General features: G+C 33.8%; 1 protein-coding gene across 1 annotated transcript; it reads right to left on the bottom strand.

Annotated features, from left to right (window-relative positions):
* Nucleotides 1–469: 469 nt before the first annotated feature.
* LOC108359499 (uncharacterized) lies at nucleotides 470–6,534 on the bottom strand. The gene is made up of 6 exons (XM_017611396.1): nucleotides 6,324–6,534; nucleotides 3,796–4,514; nucleotides 3,632–3,717; nucleotides 2,873–3,558; nucleotides 1,214–2,040; nucleotides 470–978 (listed from the first exon to the last, which is right to left on the bottom strand). The coding sequence occupies exons 1-6, from the start codon at nucleotides 6,478–6,480 to the stop codon at nucleotides 865–867; spliced, it is 2,589 nt and encodes an 862-aa protein (XP_017466885.1). The 5' UTR covers nucleotides 6,481–6,534; the 3' UTR covers nucleotides 470–864.
* Between the last annotated feature and the right edge of the window lie 12,391 nt (nucleotides 6,535–18,925).

The raw sequence follows: 18,925 nt of genomic DNA, 5'->3' as shown, positions 1-18,925 counted from the left end.
AAAATGGCAGTTTATTTAAAACAAAACCAAGAGAAAAATATTTAAAAATGTTTGTTATTTTTTTTTTATGAAAATATAACTTGCTCTCTAAAAAAAACATGTAAGAAAAAATTTCAAAATTTGTAGATCATTTACATATATTTTTGCCACTCTATCTACAGCTTATGTTTTTCATATCCACGATTTTTTATAGAGTATTAGTATTATTTTTTATAATTTAATTAATTATATTTAAATATTACTAATAAGGATGCTGGCCATGTTTATGGCTCACTTATATTTATTCTATGTCCTTTGTGATAACGAAAGTACTGCATGGTTTGTATGAAAAATTGTTTTTGGCCAGAGTACAGGAAGAGTTTTAATAAATGAATAAAAAAATAAATACTGAAAATCGGGTCTTAATCGGTACAAATATGAAAAATCGGGACACTTATACCTGCTTATACGTCCCGACATTTAAAAAATATTCGGTTTTTTGCTTAAAACCTACTTGTTTATTAATAATTTCTATATAAAAAGACCTGTCATTTCGATAGAGGTGACTAAAAACAATATAAAAAAAAGACCGTTATTGAGAATAATAAAAAAAAAAATCGTTCCGACTCTTCGCCATAAAAATGGGAAAGTTTTGGAAAACGCATAACATCAGCGGATAGCCAGTACATTATATATAAAAAATTATAGTTTTCAAATATTTTTTCCCATTCTTGTTTTGCACCACTCAGCGCACTTGGGCCATTTGACGTGAATTGCCCCATAAAAAAGATGTAATGTAAGTAACTAGTCTGTAAACTATACAATTATATTTAGATTCACTTTTTCATTTCGCGATCGCTTGTTTTCTTCAACGAATAACATGTTTCAATCAAAAGTGGTCATTTCATCCATGAATTCCTCGTAATCGAATGATGAATTTGCCCGGTCGCCTTCAAATTTCACATTGACAATTTGTATGTAATCTTTAATATCAGTGATCTGTTAATTAAATTATAATATAATATTAATATTAATTTATAATACATGCACTAAAGCTTAAAAAAAAAAAAGATCGAGAATTCAGTCATTGGAATCAATTCATTCCGCTGCCTGTTTACATAATGCCATTAACGAACCAACATACCGGACAGGTGTGCTATTGGAATAATGTAAACGCGGCATAATAGCTTTGAAAGCAAAAAATAAAGCAATATAAAACCTAATAGAAACTTACACCATCAGCATCATTACTTTCTGTATCTGATCGTTCGTCGAAACCATACTCTTGTCCAAGAACAATTGTTTCCTGCGAGTAATCACCTTTGAGCTCGCTGTACATGAAAGCCGGGAGTTTGTTCTTATTGAGGATATATAATTTTAATGGAAGCTGCTCCTTGGTGCGTGCTTGCCTCAACACTTTGACAAGATCACGAATCAAAGTGGTAGAGAAATCATCTATCTTAATCAGTCTCACCTCTTTGAGATTTGTACATTTCTCTACAATATGTAACAAACCTTCACAGTTTTCCAAGTACAAATATTCCAAATTAACTAGTTTTCCAATAGTCTCATAAAAGTTCTGTGTCACTTCAAAATTACGACTATATCGTACGCGCAGATGTGTTAGGTGTTGCAAAAGCGCCAAATAATTAAGATTCCTAATTAGCACACCAGTTTCGAGTGTAAGCTTTTTAATATTTGTACGCTGGGCAAGTGTCATAAAAAATCGCTCTGCAAAATCGGTTTGATCACTGCTGATTGTAGAATACATGAAATCGCTCACTTCAAGGTCCACTAATGTGCTAATAATTTGTATTAGCATAATTGTTTCCCCATTTTGCCAGTCAACTTTGATTTTGCTGAGCGTTTCGCAATTTAAATACATCTCATTCGTAAGGTGTACCGACGTTAAATGTTCTTCGGATGTATAAAAACATTTTCTGATATCAAGTGATTTTAAGGATAGGCAACTTAATATATCAGATAAATAATATTTGTTTAAATTTTCGCAAAGATATAGCTGCAGCTCCTCTACTCTATTCAGTTCGGAAATGTATTTGCCTAACGAAATTAGAGTAAGAAAATTTAAGACACATGCTACATACATACATATATATGTACCAGGGACCGAACATAACAGTAATTGATGAAAACTGTCATTGAAAAATTTACTATGAAGGAAATGTTCTACAACTACTCGATTTGTTTTTTTTTTCACCGAGAATCAAATTTGAGAATAAACTTTTTTTGTAATTTTTTTTTGCAGAATTAAAAAAAAATTTAAGTTTTTTATTTTTATTTTATAAATCCAAAATAAGAATTATTTTTGATTTTTATCTAAATAATGTGCAAACAGTTATTTTTGATTTTTATATTAAATGTCTTAGATAACAGTTATTGTAAATTTTTATTTACAAAAGTCTTCAATAAAAATCAGTCAGTGACTTTTATTCCTCAAAGTCATGATCATTTTTAGCAGTATACTTAAAAATGACTCTTATAAGTATGACTTTAAAAAGAAAAGTCAGTGACTGATTTATATTGATGACTTTTGAAAGTAAAAGTCACTGAACTAAATATTTTTATAGTTGACTTTTATGAATAAAAGCTTTCAATAACAGTTATCTAAGACATATAATATAAAAATCAAAAATAACTGTTATTTGCTGATTATTAAAATGAAAATCAAAAATAATTGTTATTTTGTATTTATAAAATAAAAATCTGAAATACGTGTTATTTAAGGAGTAATCAAATAAAAGTCAAAAATTATTGCTAAAGAGCCATTTTTTTTTTTAATAACAGTTGTAACTGTTACGGTCCCTGATATGTACACATGTGTGTATGTAAACTCGGAACAAATACAAGAGAAGCATTAAGAGTAGAATCGTACCCGTAATTTGGTCGTTATCTTGGATGGAGAATATTTTCAAATTCGGTAGATCCGTTAATAATTTTACATAATCGTCCTTGATACCAACCGAGATAGTTAGGCGCGTGATGTTATCCAGTACTGTAAGGCCCTTTAATTTGGGCTCTTCATTCAGCAAATTAGTACTCAATACTTCATTCAATGATGCGATTTTCAACTTTACTTCGTTGATATTCGGAAAGTACTCCACCAATTTTGTCCACAAATAAAGTGGGTTTGCGTCCACTATTTCTAAATTCTTTACGCTGGTGATTTCCTTGTTTTTGGGCAACTTATTCTCATCAATAACACAATGTAGCAATTGTACTCGCTCAATCTTGGGAAAATCATCAAATATTGTTTCAAGCTCAACCACCTTACATTTTAACTTCAATTGCATAGCAATGGGTGGTTGACGATTTTCGAAAAAGTTCTTGTCCTCAGCTATGATCTGCAGGTAGGTATCGTACATGTTATTGTCCACAATTTTCGCTTTAAAGAATTGAACAATTTTTAAATGTCGCTCTTCTTCGATGGCAACGTTTTCAAAATCGATGCAAACAGATGCAAACGGCTGCATGTGTAGGGGTCGTTCAAGCCTTCCAAAGATTTCGAAAAGTATGTAAATGCTTAGTTGTACATTTGGTGCCGGGTAGGGAATGATGAGGCTGCGTGAAAGTGGAGCAGAGATTTAGTGCTTTTACTTTAGGATTCTCGATCTTCGTTTTTATATGTACTTACTCATTTCGGTAGTCACTCGTTGGATGTTTGCAGTCGAAGAATAAAATTAAACTCATAGCGGACTCTGCTCGGGCATATTGAGGATCCTGGAAAAGATGGAGAGTTCAGTGAAAATGTTATAGAACTTTTACTTAGACATTCCAGTGCTTAGTATACATACATACCTCTCTTATATTTTCTGTAATGTTATCGCAGCCGCACAACTCCAAATTCAATCGGGGTTTAAGTGGTTCGTCCTTATCGCGTTCCTTCAAAAACTCAGCTGCTCTGAAAAGGAAATCATTCGACACACCATCACAATGATCAAGTGTGATTTTCCTCAAGTTTGGACAATTCGTAATCAGTTTCAGCAAATCTGCATTCGTTACGTTATTCGTATGCTCCAGATAGAGTGTGTATAAGTTTTCTAGAGTATATAAATTGGATAAGCAGTTAGCAGCACCGTTCCAAATACGAAATCCAAGCTCCCTGTCCGGCAGCATTTTTAATTTAGCAAAGTTTTCATCGCCGAGACGTCCGCCGAAATTAATCGTCTTTATTTTTTCGCTCATCATAAGTGCTACAACGAAACTTGTCCAACCCTGTCGGCAGAGACGCGGGCATATGCGGTTATGGGTATGGGTGCAAACACTTTCTATAGTCAATCGCCGTAATCTTCCCAATTTCCGAAGTACACTGTGCCATTTAATGCCTGGCTTCCAGCTGAGAGTCAAGTTTTCTAGCCTTGGGTATGCACGTTTAATGAGGTGTTCTTCAAGATTGATTGAACAGCCGGCAATGTCTAGGGTTTTCAGATATCTACGGCCATACCGGCAGTATATATCGCGCATAATTGTACAATTTCTAAGGTACAATGTTACCGGGTCAATAAGTTTAACGGAATCTGTAAGTAGCACAATTAATGTTATTATTTATCACTTTCTTTATTATTGTAATCAATTTTTGGTTTCGATTTGGTAAAATGATCACATTTAAATGCTTATCATCTATTACATTAAATATAGGATATGCACTGTGCGAATAAATTTTGCACCCATGAAAAAATAAAGCATTTTCGGAAAGTATAGACTTAAACAAAGGTCGCGTATTTTACCGTTTTTCTAGATCAAGTCAATTACGGTTATTAAGGGGAAGAACAACCCTTAACAACCCCTATGCTGATTAGATCAAAATAATATTACCATGTGATTTTTCAAACTTCACTACACTTCGTATCTAAGAGTTTTTGTGATCGATGATTACGAATTCGAAATCTCTTATTAAAAATTCAAAATCGCGGATACAAAATGGCGTTTTTTCGGCTCCTGAATGGGTAAAGTGCCTCTGCCCGGCTGGTTGATGCCATCGTGAAGACAAAGGCTGGCATCACCACCCTACAAGGAATGCGATGGACAGTGGAAGACAAAAAATTCTTGGGACCTTGCGACGTCTTCTACAGCGTAAATTCAATGTTGTATTTGTGGTTGAAGAGAGACCCCGTCACCGAGCACTATCTTTCACACCAGTGGAAGAGCATCTGGACACAATCTGCATCAAAGTGATATAATTCAGCATCTCGCTCAGTTGATCCCACGTCTCGCCGGAAGAGAAGGACGATACACCCAAGCGCTTGGAGCGACATACCTCGGTGGGCAATGAAGGGATCTTTGGCCACACCGTCGGAAAATCCAGCTTCCACAACAAAACGTCCGACAACCTACTGAGGCAAATCGTTATTGTTGTGATAAAATCGTTCTTGTTGTGGTAAAAAAAAGCTTCGCCTGTTCTGCCTTCTCGAGAAGCAAAGCCTGTGGATCTGGTGGTGAATGAGGACAAAACGAAGTATCTCCTGTCATCAGACAAACAGTCAGAGCATATGTACACAAGTGTCTTGGCACACACGTCACTGTTGACAGTTTTTAGTTAGAAAAGTGAACGACCTATCTAGGTTCCGTGTTTAGGGGTTCTATAACAGCGGCGTTTGCAAAGAAATTCCGGGTTGTCTTTCCCTTATAAGAGTTACCACATCCAAAAAAAAAAAATATTTACATTTAAACTAGCAATATTATTCATAGTTTTCAAAAATTAATTTCTGCCAGCCAAGGTATCAAAATGGGGCATTTGTAAACAAAAAAGTATCAAATCACAAAATTTAGAATAAAGGTATCAAAAATGATACAATTGTATCAAAACGGCAACGCTGGTTTTCATCCATAATTTTAAATTTGAGTTGATCTTTAACAAGGGATGCAAATTTTGAGCAGTAACATCGATAGATCGCTGCTTCGATGCATTGGAGAAAAGAACATCGAGTCTAAAATAGATCGCCAGAGAAACATCGATAAATCGATGGTTTCCGATGTTTTACAATTTAAAGCAATATTGAATAAAGAGAAAGCCGGAGAGTCACTTTAAAGCCGATATTTAAAACATCGGTAAAACTGCCATCGATCTATCGTCAATTTCGCGATGTTAGTAAATTGTTAACATCAACGGCAAATATCGAATATTGAACCGATATCATCGATGTTTCAAAAACACCGATGCATTGTTTGCATCCCTATCTTTAACGTGGTGCAAATCCTGTAAAATTTCGCAAAAGACCCTAAGGTGTGTTCCTTCGTGCGGCGTCACATATGTACATATGTTTATTAAGGTAACGAACGCCAATGCAATTGTTGTTCTTTTAATTTTCATTGCACTTTTTTTTTACCAATTTCCCCGTTGTCAGATAAATCCAAATAAGCTAAACGCGAAAATTTTTTAGCTATTATATTAACATCACTTTGCTTTAAATCGGAGTTTCTTAAAATGATAGTATCACATTCTCCTTCCTTGAACGCGTGCAAATCGTATTTCGTTAATATCATTTTCTTATCAGTTCGAGCGATTACAAGTGAAATATACTAAACACAATGCTTTCAACAGCGAATGGTTTTGCAACGAATGCAACTGAGCTACTAATAAAGGTTAGTTAGGTGTAAAGTTTCTGACTCAGACGACGAGGTGTTAGCGCGATAAACGGTCAAAGGGTTAGGCACAGGGTTGCCAATTTGTTAAATTATTATCAAAATTTATAGAAAAAATTTGGGATGGTAAAAAGCTAATTTTTTTTTAATTTTAGTAGATTTTTGCTTGAAAAATAAATAAAACTTTCGTGTAATCTACTTTATTGCATTAATTTTCGAACGATTTAGTGCACATTTTTTAAACACATACATACATACATATCGATAAAAGGCGAACATATCGTGCAATGCCAGTTTTTATGAATGACAACTGTTAAATAAAAAAAAGAACGGTGGCAAAAATTTGTTAAAAATCAATTTCAATTTTCAGTGGCAACCCTGGTGAGGTACTTACGACTAAATAAATAAATGTATAGCGGAATTGGTCAGCGAAAAATTGTGGTATCTGAACTGTAACTGTAATATTATAAATTAATAATAAATATATATATATATATCGAGTCTGGTAACCTCGACATATAGATATAGACTAGTTTTAAATATAAATTACCCTTGTGTTGCCAAATTCACAAAAAAATATACTAAAGGGATCTGAGTACATACAAAAATTAACTCGCTATATCTGAAAATATTTTTAAAAGATTGGCATTCATTGGGTTGGGTGGACTAGATTTTCAATAGCACCTTGTGCGCTATACTAAAACGGCGTTTACCACTTCCATTTGCAGAGATTTCACCAACTCTCAGATGTTGAGATGTGTTTGGAGAACTTTTCACCCAGAAATTTATATAGCTCGGAACGTCCTTGGCAAGGGCCTTATATATTCTGCAGATTTACATATATATTTTTTTATTAAAATCATCAACTTATTCACTCAGTCTGGCAGTCAGGTTCCAGGAAAGTTAGATTATCAATTTTACTGGAATATTATAAACTGCAGCTTGTGTTCATATTACTCATACATATTTTTACGTGTATGGAACCTAAATGGTACGAGTTTTTATGTATGTATATTATATAGTACCCCACAGGAAATTTTATACCAATTGTCTACAAATTACAGCCATAAGGATAGTTTTTTTTTTAAATATACCAAAAATATTCTTATGACCCAATTCTGTATAGGTGCCAAAATTTTTTTACTGACAAATTTAAATTTTTTCATATATTTTTCCGTAAAAAAACGGTGACAAAAATTTGTCACTGATACAGAATAGAGCCGCTGAAAGCATTGTAATCCTAGATAGGCGATTTTTAATAAAAAAAAAATGGTCCTACTGTAACGCTGGGTGTGGCAATCGCATTTTAGGAGGATCGAATGTAACGCACAATGTGTCAGTGCTTTGTTTATGTTCTGTTATGTAAAAGGGTCCATTCCATCTCTTTCAGGTTTCAGTGATACACAGAAAGGAATAATTCGACCCAGTCTATGCCACGAACTGTTTAATGGTAAATAGGCTTCTGCATTTGCTAGGTTAAACTTTCTAACTGGTTAAAAAAAAATTGAGGTCTATTAAGTACAGAGAGAAGGATTAAAGATAAGGGGAAATTTTAAACCCAGTGCGCATGCCATAGCCGATAGTATACATATACATACAGTGCAGGCACTTGAATAGTGGCCTTTTTCAACAGTCAGTATTCACAGTTTCCCTTTTGTTTATACAAAATTCATAAATTTTTTGTAACAATATACAATATTCTATAACAAAAACCATGTAAATCCGATTTTAAAACTTTGTAAAATATTTTTAATAAATCAACAGATTTTCATTAAATGTATAAATTATTAAAAACCAACAGGCGTTTTTGCATTTTATTGTACTTAAATTGTAGGGGCTATACAACTGCATACTCTTAAAAGTTCTAAACATTTTGTTTTTTAAGTAGTTTCAAATTTGTATTAAAACTTTTTATAAAGTTTAAAAATAGGTTTTAAATGGTTTTTGTTATAGTATCGGTATGTTATATTTTTATAAAACATTATTGAATTTTAAATAAATAAAAGGAAAAAAATGCCAACACTGAGCATCAAAATAGGACGCTATTCAGGTGGCCGGCACTGTATTAGTGCTATAGATCTTTATCTTTACCTCTATCTTTATGAGCGCAGCAATGTAGGGGAATTGGTTGTAGTATGTATTTGAAAGTAAATATCGCCAATTTAATCGCTATTTTATTGAAGACTACTCAGTGCAGTTATTGTGCATTGCGCAGTTGAGCATTTTCAGTAATTCACTGACGCATACACGCACTCCTATATTAATAATTCATATTAATTGTAATACGTGAATGCATGTGCCTGTGGGGAAAAGCCGAATTGATGGACAAAATATCTAGTTCCGTACTAGATCTTTATCGTCAAAAACGAACCAGTCCGATAGTAACTATTCGCCAACAGTTCAAAAGCAGCGAAATGTGGCAGGTACTTTAAAGAAATCTATTGTACTCTGCTTTTTAAAATTATATATCGCTTGCTAAGAGTGAAAAGTTGCTGCCAAGTCCACTTTTTCTTAAAAATTATATATTATTGCACGAAGCAATAACAGTTAGAAATGTGTCGTTTTCTAAAAAACCGAACGACCTATTTTATTGTTAGCCATTTCTTTTCGGTGATATGCAAATTTGCTGAATCCAAAATGGTCACAGAAAATGTGATAAAGCCCATGGACTAACAAAACTTTTGATTATAAAACTTTATTTAAGATGATGAGCTTAGAACTAGTTCGGAACTATCGAAAAAGGGATGCCGCGAGTGGCTTGTTCACTTTAAAGATATATTTGTTTGGCGGCTTTTTCTCGTTCAAATACAATTTAATTCTGCACTTCGCAGATGCTTTTTCATAGTTTGTTAATACAAAACAACATTTTTTTTTAAACAATTTAACATCTTGGCACCTTCTGGAATCTTATAGCGTTTTCTTTCCTCGAAATAATGTTGCTTTTATTCTGCCTTGCACCAGGGCTGTCAAGTTTTCGTGTTCTTTTCTCAGCATCTTCACATGCATATTGCGTGCTCTTTCATTAAAATGTTGCACTCTGATAATGTTGCCACATAAGAAGGTGACATATTTTTTTTTCGAGAAAAGAAAACGCCATTACCAATTACAGCAAGCACCTCTGCTAACTCAGCTACAGCCAAAGGTACACTGCCGTCAAAAAGTACTGGCACAGCAAATTATTCACAATACATATATGCATAAATTTTTTCTAATTTTTTTCGAAAATTTTTTATAAGAATACAACAAAAAACATAAAAATATAATTCCTAAACTTTGTGCAAAACTCCCGAAAAGTCAACAAATTTTCAACTTTTCAATCAGATTTTTTTTAGAAATTTTTTGAATATGCGGTTTTGTAGCCCATTAAATTCTATTAAAAAAATGCAAGTTCGGAGTTAGTAAAAAATCGCATTTATTTTTGGGGTTTTTTTGTTGAAGGTGTTTTGCATTTTTTCCATATAAAGTATTTTCGAAACACTTTTTTTTTTTGTATGGAAGAGACTGCGTGCAAAAAATTGCCAAAAATCAACGATAATTCCTAGCTACTAGCTATAATAAAATTGATTGGGCTACAAATCTGCATACTCAAAAAACTTAAAAAAAATCTGATTAAAAAGTTGAAAATTTACATGAAAATTTGCTGCATTTTCGTTAGTTTTGTACAAAATTTAGGAATTATATGTACAATTTTTTGCTGTAGAATGAGCCATATTTTTATAAGAAATTGGCGGAAAAATATAAGAAAAAAATTGTTGCATATATTGTGAAAAAATTTGCTGTGCCAATACTTTTTGCCGGCAGTGTATGTCGGTTAAAATGCTCAATTTGAATTATTTTTATTCAAACAAACTTGATTGCAGATTGAAAACACATTTCTTTGCAAATATTTAAAAATCCGCTACCATGGAAAGGCAAAAAGACTTACTTTTCAAACATCAGTCTATTCTTATTCGGAATTATAGAAAAGGTAATTCACCGGCGGACAATTTCCACTTCCTGTGACATCACCGTGCTAAATTCGCCAGTTGCTTGCATGCAAAAGAGATTTATCGCGAACCAGTAGTGGGTCTAAATAAACTATAGGCGCACCAGTTCAGAACTAGAGATTTAGTTACAATAAGTACATATGTATGTAGGTACATGTGCTTCTTTGTATAAGGCTTGTCTCTAGTTAAGTTACATCTTCCATTCCATTTCCATTTGTAACAATTCCTTCTTCTTTGCTAAAGCTATTTAGTGCTATTACATCTTTGCGGATACATGTCCTTATATGTATTTCTATTCTATGTGTGTTTGTATGTGCTTACATGTTTATGACTTCCACTAAAAATATATAAATTTTATTTCAAAATAATAAAGCGTCTTTGCTTGAGTGCTTTTTTCCGGTTGATGCGTGTCCCAACGTTGGACTTACACCCGGTAATATTGTTACTTACTCGTATGTATGTACATATATTTGTACATACATATATAAACACACATGATACCATATAACGCAGATCTGGCGTTCACGTACACACCATAGGCAAGGCCAATCGCCTAACCCACTTTGGTTAGCTCGCCTTTCCACAGGCATTTATTGCGTCAAACATTTCTACGCTTCGACGCTACACAATTAGATAATGCTGGATTTATTCTATACACTCACAAAAGTGGATACATGCGGTTGTGAGTTTTTTTTTTTTATAACTTACTCGTTTTCTTATGAATTCGTGCCTTTTCGCAGAGGTAAAACTTTGCCGGCGACTAGACAAAAATGGCGGCCAAATTTAACTCGTAAAATCCAATAAGGAAAAAAAAGAAGCCAGAGGCGAATACAAAAGAAAAGTCACTAATGTCACAAGGACGACAAGTGGTTGTAGAGAAGACAATGTTAGCTGGCAACCCGAAGACTTAAGTATATTTGTCTACTAAAATATGGCACAAAACTGAGACAAACGCAATGAAGTGTACGCAACTTAGGCGAATTGAATTGAGTTACGAACGCTACGCTGTCCTGGTTTCTGAACTGAGCTCTGGCTGATTTGTAGTCATGTGTATTAAAGTGTTGTAAAAATCTTGAATGAGTGAACAAGCGAAAGAATTTGTTGCAACATTTTTACGGCGCTTTGTTTTGGGGTCGAACATGCCGTAACACAGAAGATCAAATCAATAAAGGCGCACATAAAATACAATCTAAGGAAAAAGTTCTACTCCCTGTGGGAATAATAAAAGCGATTTGAACATACTGCCCCATCAATTTGGTCTTACTAGGAGTATGCTCCGGTATTGGGACATTGCTCCGATAGTGCGTTTGATTCGATGTGAGCGAACTTAATTTTGTGAGGCGTGCACATAATAACGTTTCTCAACTGGCTATAATATTTTATTGTATAATGGATAGTATAGTTTTAAAATATTAACCCCTATTCAATGCTATCACCATTTTGTCACTATAAAGGTCACTCTTCCCAGCAGTAAGGTAGGGATCTTCGGTGCATTTCAATAAAAAGCATATAAGCAAATGCCCTACTCAACTTAAAATATATTGAAAATATGATGAGATAGGGCGAATTCTGAAATAGATCGTTCTTGAGAAAATTTCTGAGATGGGCGTTTTCGAACTGGCTGCCGAAATAGGTCGATCTTCCACTCAGCCGTCGTTTTGGTCTTATCACACATCCCCTACTCTTTGATGGACAGTGGCATAGAATGTGTCCGTCTAATTGCTTTTGCAACAGTAATTCCGCAACATTTCACTAGGCAACAGATATGTGGCTACACCGCACCGCACCGTCCAGTTCACATCCATAAAAATAGTGCGCACACAAAGAATTATGAATAGCATTTGATCAGCGAGCATGGGCTTCACAATTCGGCTGGAGAATATTGTAGTCACACCATGTCTATTTCCGTGCTGATGTTGTTGTGTTGCAAGCATAATTCTCTAGTTTTTATGACCTTTAGCTGACATAATCATTATGGCTGTTGTTGTTTGCATAGCTAATGTTGCTGAAGCTGTTGCTATCGTCGACCATAGTAAAATATTTCTACTTACACCCCGACATGCCTAGGCTGTTTTTGTATGTGGGTAGTAATGTTGACACATAAGCGTCACTAAAAGCGTCAATGATGGCTTCTTACACTCAAATCGTTGTTTAAATACTCATACCCAGTCGGACTTGATTGCTTTCAAAATATATGTACATACATACTTATAACAAGGTTCTTTTTCTACTCAGAAGTAGTTACAAAAACCTAAAATCTTCCGTGAATTATGGCCGCGTGTATTAAGTACGATAATTTAGTAGTGGGAATAGAAACGGGGGGGCGTGTTGCACTTAAAACCCCACCTATTAGAAAGAGCACAGTCCAAACTTTAAGAAAATTTGCCCTTCCTCTCTCGTTGATCCCTCAACAGATCTCTCAATAGACCCCATTTTCTATTACCAAATTACACACATTATTTTTGCGTAGGCATAACTCATTTTGAAAAGTGAAATTAGGCCTTGATCAAAAGTTGAAATTAGGTCGAGATCAAAAAATGAAATTAAGTGTGTGAAGGCGGCCTCAATTCAGGCAACTTCGTATAAGGTTATTTTTGTCGGTTTGGAGAATTTTGTAGAGATTTTCTTATCCTCGTTCGCAATTAAAAGTCAAGCAAGTAACTAAAGTCAAAGCATTAAAAATGTTGATTTTAGCCTTGAACTTTTCACCTTTTCGACCTAACAATGCATTACTTTTCACTTTTTATACAGAAAATGTACTTCAAATTTCTCATGAATAAATTAGAACAAAATTTATTGTTAAACACATTCCTACAAAAGAACCAAATGGGAACAAAAGTTTTGAGAGCAGTTTGAAGATTTGTTCCCGTTTCGTTCTTTGTCAGAAATTTCCTGAGATTTTAGTTCCCAAATGGTTCTTCGAGAGAAAGTTCCTTAGATTGTTGTTCCCGTTTTGTTCTTTGCCAGAACGTTGCAGCGACTTTTGTTCCCATTTTAATCTCTTAGAAATGTCCCCGAAATTATTGTTCACATTTTGTTCTCTTTGAGAACGTTACACTGGGTTTTATTCTTACATTATTTCCGTTAAGAACGTTCTCGACAGTTTTTTTCTCACTTTCGTTCTTGTAAAAATATTCCCGAAGGTTTTGTTCCCACTTCGGTTTAGGTTTTTAAGCGTTCTTGAGAACAAAGCTACGAGAGCGACTTTTAGTTTCGATAATACTATTTGTTCTCGGTCATTGGAAATTAGTACCTAAAAAGGAATTATTTTCGGAAAATCATATATAGTCCCGGTCCCACTGGGCATGTAAAGTACTTACATGTATGCGTGTTTGAACTCCTTAACTAAAGTTATGGTTTCGCTAGCTCTTTCAACTTTGAGTGTACCTATATTTGTTCATGTTTTCCGCACAAATGTATGTAGTTATTTTTTTTTTACTCAATTTAGCCGCAGCAGCTTTTGTTGTTGTAGCCCTTAGGCTTGAGTATATCCTGTAAATCATATTTACAATAGGACAATAATTGAATCAGAGCATAGTCGTTGGCCTTTGGCTTTTAGGGACCGACTGCCAACAGTGCAATATTTTCCTGGGTAATGCGGAGGGAATGACGCTTAGTGGAATAGGCATCAAACGAAGATATTCATCTATAAACCTACATATGTACATACATACCCTGCAGGAAATGTATCTAACTATAAGTTAACTTTAAGTTGATTAGGAAGAAGCTAAAAGTCACTATTATCTGTATATTCTGTTTGACGAAAGCTAACTAGGTATATTTCTATGGCGATGGCTGCGAAATGGTCAAGAGTGGTTACCACTGCATTTGATCTAACTAACTTGTAACAAACTAATTTTGGACATAAAGTATCAATAGGAAAACCAAAATATTTTTATTTTTATATTTTTTTAAATTTATTTATTTTATTGCAGTTCATATTTGTTTACATATTCTGCTGTAGGTGGTCCCATATTCGAACTCCTTAAGACCTAACTTCAAAATGATAATATGAAATTTCGATCTCCCTTTTATTTGTCCTCAATTCGAAAAAGTATTTGCGAAGTGCAGGATATTTAAATAGAAACGCCTTTAAAGAAAACTTGTCAACTAATTTCAAGTTAGCCTTTTGTAGCTAACTACAAGTTACATATTTTATACGAATCCCGCAAAAAGGCTAACTACAAGTGGGTTATTTTTATCAAATGATACGTTTTTTTCTGCAGGGTACATATGTACATGCGTATATGTATAATGAATGCATATGTATGTATTAACACACAAATATAACGCATGACACCTCCACCACTAGACAGCGTCTTCGCACCATTGTTGTTTTTATGATTCCATCGTTTCCTTGCATTACGTACTTTCGACAACACCAAATCAAATTAAGTTCGTGGATGTGAATGTGTATACGAGCACTTTGACCTTTTTTTGCCTACTTTAACAAATTATTAACTTATACTTGCAAAGAGATGTAGGCATTAGGGCGGGTCGAAAATCTAATTTTTCTCAAATCCTTTGGTAATAGTGAAAATATATTGCACCATGAAGCCAACAATAAGCCTGCAAAATATTAGTCTGTTATTTTAATTGTAAGAGCCCGCGCATCGACCGCCAAGTGACCCACAGCACACTAGTCGAATAAGACCATGTCAAAAATTCTGGGTTCGGCAAAAAGGTTTGGTACATATTATTAGATAATGAATCAGTTAACGCAAAGGATAAAGTCAAATATCATTTCTCGCAGCCCTTTAGCTTATCATTAATCTCAAATGTATATTTTTCCAATAAACTTTTAATTGTTCTTTTGATAATTGCACTGGCCTATAGTCAAACGATGTAAAGAACAGCATTAATATTGCTGGCGTGCATTTAGGTCGCTGGTTCCAAATATTCTAATTTTTTTTTTAATATTAGCTATATGTAGTTTGGAAATTTTTGCAAATTTAGGAACAATTTCGGTAGCTTTTATAGATAAGCCATTATTTTCCATCATCGTGGACAAATTTTGTTTATGCGAATGACTATGAAAGCACTGAACAGGCACAACTTCTAGAAACACTAATTAGTTTACTTATGTTTATACATACAATTTAAAAATTGCAAATATAGGAAAATTACAAAAAATGTTGTTCAAATTTTTTTTATTTTAAAATAATTTGTTTATAATCTGAACGATTTTAATCACATTATTATCATAAATCAATAACAGTAAGTCTCGCCTTCGATTTGGTAATTATTACGTACCGATCGAGTAACATATATCAAAGTTATACGAAAAACTTAAGTGGATCTCCATTTTTTTATAAACAAAAATCTCATCGATTGTATAAATAACTTTTAAATAAAAGAACCGAATTACAGAAGAGTGTGCGAGGGAGTGACCTTTTTTCGTTCAACATGAGTGCAAAGCAATATCGTCCAATTGCAGAGTCCTCAAAAGGATTTCTCAGGATATGTTGCATTTACCTACAGTCACTTTTTCACATAATGGAATTAACTAAAATATTTGCGTATATCTAAACACTTATTGCACGTCCCCTACTTTCATATAACGGCAAATTTAGAAACCGCGAAAAATGTTCTTCGGTGACTAATGAAACCATTTCGCACCAATTTTCAAGACTGCATAAATGGACTTAAAATGGGCGTTTCTTATCCTAATTGTATTATTTTAATGTATGTAAATACTTATATTTATGCTTGAAACTAGTATTAACTTTATCAAACGATCCCTGATCTTTGAAAATACATGTTTGTCTTAATTCACCAGGATCTTGAAAACTGACCAAATTGGCGTGATCAAGTCCATAGTCCTTTATTATTATATAAACATCCGAAAACATTAAAACGTTTGAAAAACAATCTCGTCTCACTTCTTTGTATTTTTCACTTGATTGCTGAAGTAATGAAGAATTGAAAACTCATAAGTGAATATTATAGTTTTTGTAAGTTTTATCTTAATATCTTAAAAACTTGTAGACTTTTTAAAAATGATAAAAGAACATGAGGTACTAAACTTAATAACCTTTAATTTACATAGATATTACAGCCCAAAGTTTCATTTTCAAAATTCATACCCTTTGATTCCATTGCGCGGGCTAAAGATAAGTTTTAAATTAATTTTTCGTGGCCAATAACAATTGGCTTAGACCTAAGACATCATAATATTACTATTACAATACGGATAAATGCCTTTTATTTTCCCCCATACAAAATCGATCCAGCCTAGTAGGCATCCCTCTTTTCTCTTTCAGTGGCCGCAAATTATTGAATGGAGCTTAATTGTGTGGCTTTATTGCATTTCATGTTGATAATTAATCGCTGGAAAATATGTGATGGTGTGCGCGTCCATACTTATTATAATTCAATGACTTATCCATCCATAGCCATACACTTTCCTCCACCGGTTATTTTACAAAATTTACATCTGCGGCATAAGACACCTCTATAGTAATATCTAAGAGCGTGGAGTTTAGGACTTCATTTGTACAGTTTTTATGTAGTATACATTTTTAGCTTCCTTTTGATTAAAAAATGTCTCGTATTGCGCTAACAGTTTTTTTGCGAGTTGCTATGCATTGGATTGGTGTCGAGGAATTTCTTTTTTATTAGGCTTTTAATAGTTTTTTTTTAAGTTTTCGTTCTTTTTAAGTTGGCGTCCATGTCGAAGCCCCTAAATACTTCTTATCTACCTATGTTCCGCATCGGGGTTTTGGTTCATCGAGAGAGGAATCTTCATCTGCCAATAGAGCACAAGGAACCTGTTGGTGATTAAAACAAAAATTTATTCAAGCAAAAATGTTTTGGATAGGCGTTGGGGCTAATGATAACAATCAGTTGCTATATATATAGCGCTGTTGCTTTGCCGTTTAGAAAACTGCGGAGGAGTTTTTGGGGGATGCATCAAGCGAGTTTGTTGAGCGCCGATTATGCTGAAAGCCATGAAGCGCTCCGACGGCTTATAGTATTGTTCGCATTTTATTATCTTCGAGAACGTTCCATAATGTTTTGCTCTTAACAGTTTTGTACTCATTTATGTTTTGGTTCTGAAGGGTGCTCTGGAACTAAACAACGAGAACGACATTTAGCTTCGATCCTACCTTGTTCCTCGGCCCCTAATATGAACCAAAAACTACACCAATTTATTTAGACTAACCTATGGCCTAATACGGATGAATGAACAAGAACTTTCCATTACATACGCATTGAATAAAGTAGTAAAAATTTACTACGTACATACCTATAATATATATGTATTTACGCATTAACTATGTTTGCACCTTGCAATTTCACCTGTAATATTTACACATAATTTTATCTAAATAATTATAGACATTATTAAATTGAAATTATTTGACAATGCAATTGTGTGTTTCCTTAATGAAGCCACTTTGCTTCTGGTATCGACCACGAATTTTTATACTGAATACAGCAGCCTTATTAATTCGCCGAACATGTCCTTTTTTATGCGAACGTATGGGCATACGCACACATTTATAAATATGGTAAGGAGAGTGTGTGTGTGTGTGTCTGCCTTGTTTGTGGGGGCCATTGGCAAAGTGGCGAAATATTATCAAAAATAAAATATCATAAAATGTCAAACGCCGTGAAAGCAGCGACAGTGAAACTATAAAAATGAGAAAAAAACCAAGCATTTCCTACGCACACACCAAAACGTAAAATTATACAGAAAACAAAGGCAGTAACAGTTAAAATAGAAAAATAAGTGCACACGTGCGAATACGAGTATAAACGCATATAAATACATTTGTATGTATGTCAGTTTATGTGCAATTGTGTTTGTGTATCTTATTTAACTAATGGCAATCAGATGCGAGAAAGCGGAAATAAAATGAACATAAAAAATACAAAAAAACGACAGAAGCAACCAACCAAAAAGGATACTGGGGTAAAAGGAAACTGTAACGGAAACAAATTTACAAATGTAATCATAATTTTTGTAAAAAGTGAAGTGGAAAGAGGATGGTGCCACATTGTACGCCACACACATATGTATGTAAAGGTATGCTGGATGTGAGGAGTGGAAAACGTTGGGGTATAACGGCGATAGTTTGGTCACCATATATGTACATATGTATGGTGTGCCCGCTTAAGGGTGAAATTGAACAAATTGGAAATGAGAAACAAAAGAATAAACAAAACACACTCAAAGGACAAATAATATGTATAAAATATTAAGAAAAGGGCAAATTGTGATACAAGAACATATAGTAAACAAAAATAATAAATACATACGTACAAATGAATTGTAAACTACATACATGCTACATATACATTAGGGTGGTTCAAAAATACATAGGAAAATCAACCTTTTTTATTTTCCTGCTGCC

This window comes from Rhagoletis zephyria, unplaced genomic scaffold (assembly GCF_001687245.7).
Source record: "Rhagoletis zephyria isolate East Lansing unplaced genomic scaffold, Rhagoletis_zephyria_1.1 Rzeph_scaffold_00400, whole genome shotgun sequence".
In the NCBI taxonomy this organism is placed as follows: Eukaryota; Metazoa; Arthropoda; class Insecta; order Diptera; family Tephritidae; genus Rhagoletis; species Rhagoletis zephyria.
This window is presented reverse-complemented; position numbering and strand designations above follow the sequence as displayed.

Bases quoted from the DNA above. Each gene is read 5' to 3' on its own strand.
- LOC108359499 (XM_017611396.1), bottom strand. From the start codon at position 6,480: ATGATATTAACGAAATACGATTTGCACGCGTTCAAGGAAGGAGAATGT. The intron at 2,041-2,872 runs GTACGATTCTAC...TAATTTCGTTAG, and splicing joins AGATAACGACCAAATTACGG to GCAAATACATTTCCGAACTG. The intron at 979-1,213 runs GTAAGTTTCTAT...TTTAATTAACAG, and splicing joins AAAGTAATGATGCTGATGGT to ATCACTGATATTAAAGATTA.